Source organism: Chelmon rostratus, chromosome 23 (assembly GCF_017976325.1).
Source record: "Chelmon rostratus isolate fCheRos1 chromosome 23, fCheRos1.pri, whole genome shotgun sequence".
In the NCBI taxonomy this organism is placed as follows: domain Eukaryota; kingdom Metazoa; phylum Chordata; class Actinopteri; order Chaetodontiformes; family Chaetodontidae; genus Chelmon; species Chelmon rostratus.
The window spans coordinates 13,948,280-13,952,763 of NC_055680.1; the positions used below are offsets into that span (position 1 = coordinate 13,948,280).

Genomic DNA, 4,484 nt, shown 5'->3' on the forward strand with positions numbered 1-4,484 from the left:
GTGGGACAAGTGGGTACACACAAATAACACAACTTTACAGGAGATAATTCGCCTTTTGCATTTGCACTAAGCATCCGAGATGGAACGACTTTTTAGAGAAATATTATTATTCTGAGTATTTTAACTGACGTAATATGAAGCACTTGATAAGATGACCTTACTGAGGCTTGGAGAGGGTTTCAGCACTTTACCAAATATGGCCTGTGCGGGGCGTGGGATCCAGTCTGCTGCGAGGTGTTGGTGGATGAGGGAGAGGGGATGCGCCGCCGAGTACGCACGGTGTTCCAGCAACTTTAGACTTCTCTCAAAAAACACGTAAGGCGACTCCGAGCCTAAAAAATCGGTAAGAGCAATTTTTAAACTTGTATTTTTTTTTTTCATTTTCTCAAAGAGTTAGCTGCGAGAGTTCATCACGGTCTATTCGCGGAACAGTGAGGAGGAGCTGATTGCGATGGCACAGCGCTGGGCGCGGTATGTCCGCTATTTGGACGGAAAACCTTTTCATCACTAACTTAATATGCCACGTATAGTGTGTCTATTTGACAGAATATAAGCTATCTTTATAAGTAAACGTATCTAATTTGGTTTCATCACAAATGCGGCTGCGTTTGCTTGCAGCTCTGTGCTCTTAAAACCGGATATCACAAGATGCGTAGGTTTCAGGTACTTTTAAGAAGCTTTCTCTGTTCAAGTGTCAGTGATCAGCTGTAACATTTAGGCTACAGTGCATGCAGTGATATACAATAGCACCCAGGTTTATTTATATTAAGGCCCAGCTCTTAGGCATGCATGGTATGCATGCTGTCATACTAGAAAACCAAAGCAAAGTTTGGTTTCCTGTCGGCAGCGAGGGTAAGAGGTCTCTCTCTCTCTCTCTCTCTCTCTCTCTCTCTCTCACACACACACACACACACACACACACACACACACACACACACACACACACCACAACCACATCTTTTTTGATAACTCTGAGCAGGTTTGGTTTTAGTTCAGCCACTAAGTGCCACCTCTCCCTGGAATTAAACTTAGTGACCAGCATGACCAGAATGTGCACATTCACCAGAAACAAAAAAAAAAGTGGATTAAAGCTTTTGTTGAACCAGAGGATTTTTTTAAAGAATCAGAAGCTGAATTAACTCTCACTCCAGGCCTGATTCCCATCATGTCTGACAAAGTAATCAAAGTGCTCATTTGCTTGGTGTTGCTAGTTCCTGCGGACGTGCCTCTAGCTCTTCAGAGCTGCTTCCTGTGTATGAGAGAACAGGAAGTGTGGCGATGGAGTTGATGGCTGACAGACTAATGCAGTTGGCGGTCTTCAGGGGTTTCAGCGCGCAGAATGCAGAAACGATGCGCCGTCCCTGGGCCTGTGGAGTAGCAGCAAGTCATGGCCTGTCTAGATTTATTTCAGCGTTTATCATCCTGACCTGTAATCACAGCATCTGCAGCATGCCAGGGTTTGATCAGCTGAATTTCTCAAGTTAAAAAGGTTTGAATTCTGCATGTTTTGTTCAAATTTGGCAGGGGCCCTAACCTAAAAGGTGCACTGCCACACCAACATAATCTGTGAAAGCAACATAATTGGTACAATGTGTAAAAAAAGGCACCACCTGCTTCCAAAGTGCATTAAACCTGTGCAAATCTCTCCCCTGTCGCTCATCAGCAGGTTCCTCCTCCCCTTTTTCCCCACACAGAGTTTTTTTTTTGTGTGTGGACTTTTTCCTTATCTCACCTTATCTCTGTAAATACCTGGAATTGCGGCCAGACAGCGGTCTCACTTTCAAATAGCATGTGGAGCAGCTGGCACAGGAACTAAAGATAAAAATGGCTTTCTTATAATGAAATGAAGCATATTTCTGTGTTGAGGATGGGGAAATGATTGTACAATCAACCATCATGTCTGTTTAACTCTAGTTGCCCCACTGGAAAATACTGCACACGAGAAGACTTCCTCCCACTGAGGGACTTGACCTGAAGGAAAACCAGGACAGTTTGGCCACTAGAGGGCACCAATATCAAAGTGTTCCCACCCTGGAGTTACAAATCTACCTCCATTACAGACTGAGGGACTTTCCAGACTCCTTAAAGCTTAAGCAGGCAGACTTCCTGTATTCCTACCCTGCACAGGTCACTACTTGAACAGCCGACAGCAGTTCCTCACACATTCCTCAGACTTTACTCAACTTTGGTTTGAGCCTAGACGTGTCAGTCGGTGATGAACAAGTAATTAATAATGAAATCAGCAGGCTTGATGCCACCAGTTGCATGTTTCTGACAGCAAATGAGACACCAATTAAGACTGGACACTGTTCAACTGAGCATTTCTTCATTATGGGTTCAGACTTCAAAGGTGCATCATTAAGTTAGTGCATCAGCGTTTATAAGAAAGCAGAATATGTTGAAACCTCAACTTAAGACACAAAGCATCATAGGATGTGTGTATTTCCTGGATAGAAAATCATCTAATCTGTGCTTCAGTTTATTCTGCTTACTCTCTTCTTTCATTGTATTTCTGCAGAATATGTGACAAAAATTGAGTGTGTGACAAGCAGCCAGCACAAGATCTCACCATCAGTATCAAAGACTCATCTTGACCCTCCCTGGACAACAGACGCCTCCTTCACCACCTGACTGATTACCCATCATGCCACTGATCGTGTTTCCCACCTCCCACCTGCTATGGGTGCGTGTAGCTGCCCTGCTGTTCACCTGCGTGGCGTTCAGCGTCGCGGCACACGGAGCCTTGCTGCCACACGGAGGCATGGCCGACTGGTGCATCTTCTGCTGGGCGTTCAGCTTCGCCTGCACCCTGCTGGTCCTGCTGGTGGAGCAGTTCGGCCTCCAGGCCCGAGCCCCGGTGTCCTGGGCCAATTTTCCCATCACCATCGCCTGCTACGCCGCCCTCTTCTGCCTCTCCGCCTCTGTCATCTTCCCATTATATTTTCTCAGGGACCAGCGGTTCTACGGCAACTCTCGCGCCTATCGCATCGTCTCCACCATCTTCTCCTGCTTGGCAGCGGTAGCCTACATGGGGGAGGTGAGCCTCTCTAAAGCAAGGCCAGGAGAGGTGGCGGGATACATGGCAACAGCTCCAGGCCTGCTGAAGGTGTGCCAGACCTTTGTGGCCTGTATTATCTTCATCCTGGTCAGCGACCCTGTGTCATATAACCACTATCCAGCACTTGAGTGGTGCATGGCGGTGTACTGCATCTGCTTCATCCTTTCGATGGCTGTGGTGGTGCTGTGTGTGGGCGAGTGCACCGGCTGTCTCCCCATCCCCTTCTCCAAGTTCCTGTCAGCTTACGGGCTCCTGGCGGTTATCATGTACTTGACCGCTACCATCATCTGGCCCGTGTTCCAGTTTGACAAACAGTACCAGCGTGGAAGCTGGAACAGTAATCAGTCAAAACTGATCACTGTGGCGGTGTTCACTGCCCTCAACTTCCTGCTTTACCTCGCTGACCTGGCCTACACTGCCAGACTAGTGTTTGTCACTGTCTAAGAAGAAAAGAGACGACGGAGGGAGACACATTGAGTGATGAAGAACAGAAATAAACAGGATAAGAGCTTAAACTGCTTCGCAGAAAAGTGTAGCTGACACACAGAACTCCTCCTTTTTTGTGCCTGATTATAAAATGCTGAAATGAAATGCAAGGAAAGCCTCCCAAAAAACGCACTTGCAGTATGTTTATGTATGCCCAGATATCTGCAATGACAGTATTTAACCTCTCATGTCAACTGACCTGCGCTGAATGTGCAACACAAGTATTGCGTGAACGATGTAAACGTGGGATTTTGCGTGATGGTGTGACAGAAACAAAGGCAGCATGTAATGCCGTTCAAACCCACTGAAGTCAACACACTGGAACACGGGTGAACAGCAGGAGAGGCGTTTTGGGACGTGGGAAGAAATGCGTTTGCTGTATCTGAGACACACAAGCAAAACAAAACAAAGATTTGTTCAACATCTTTCTTATTTTCTTTTGTTTGTAAGGTTTTGGATAAAATACTTCAGCTGTCCTTTTGTCTTTCAGTACTGAAACATGTGAAAGATGTAAATAGAGCAAATAAAGGAAATGAAATGGGAAAAATGCATTTTTTTCTATACTGACATTGTGGCCCGAGAGTTAAGTTTACCTCAGTTTTAAACAGTTATACCTTTGAATACATATCTAAATCATTCAGAGATTGTTCCCTTCAAGCACAGATAAAACAACCTGCGATTGTGAACATGTGAATGCTGCCAGGGAAATGTCATGAAGTGTTTGCTTTGACAAAGAGAGGTGGATTTATTCTGAAATTAACAGAGATCACAGCAGCTGGTTAATCGTGAAAATCCCTTCTAGTAGTCAGCAACAAGTCTGGACACCTGAGAGCAGTCCAGTTCAATTCTTTGTTTGACCACGAGAGGTTGTGAAGGCCCCTCCCCCCACCAGCATCGCTGAACAGAAAGTGAAACTGGAATGAAAGCTGAGACAGAGCAG

At 45.8% G+C, this 4,484-nt stretch overlaps 1 protein-coding gene across 2 annotated transcripts; it reads left to right on the plus strand.

Annotated features, from left to right (window-relative positions):
- The first annotated feature begins 205 nt into the window (after nt 1-205).
- Nucleotides 206-4,085, plus strand: myadma (myeloid associated differentiation marker a). 2 transcript variants are annotated; one of them, XM_041965150.1, is made up of 2 exons: nt 206-343; nt 2,519-4,085. In XM_041965150.1, the coding sequence occupies exon 2, from the start codon at nt 2,645-2,647 to the stop codon at nt 3,500-3,502; it is 858 nt and encodes a 285-aa protein (XP_041821084.1). In that variant the 5' UTR covers nt 206-343; nt 2,519-2,644; the 3' UTR covers nt 3,503-4,085. The 2 variants fall into 2 exon arrangements, with proteins under 2 accessions (XP_041821084.1, XP_041821086.1); XM_041965152.1 differs by lacking the exon at nt 206-343 and adding an exon at nt 1,804-2,127.
- The last annotated feature ends 399 nt before the right edge of the window (nt 4,086-4,484 follow it).

What these genes read in the sequence shown, in the direction of transcription:
- myadma (XM_041965150.1), top strand. Translation starts at nt 2,645, where the DNA reads ATGCCACTGATCGTGTTTCCCACCTCCCACCTGCTATGGGTGCGTGTA.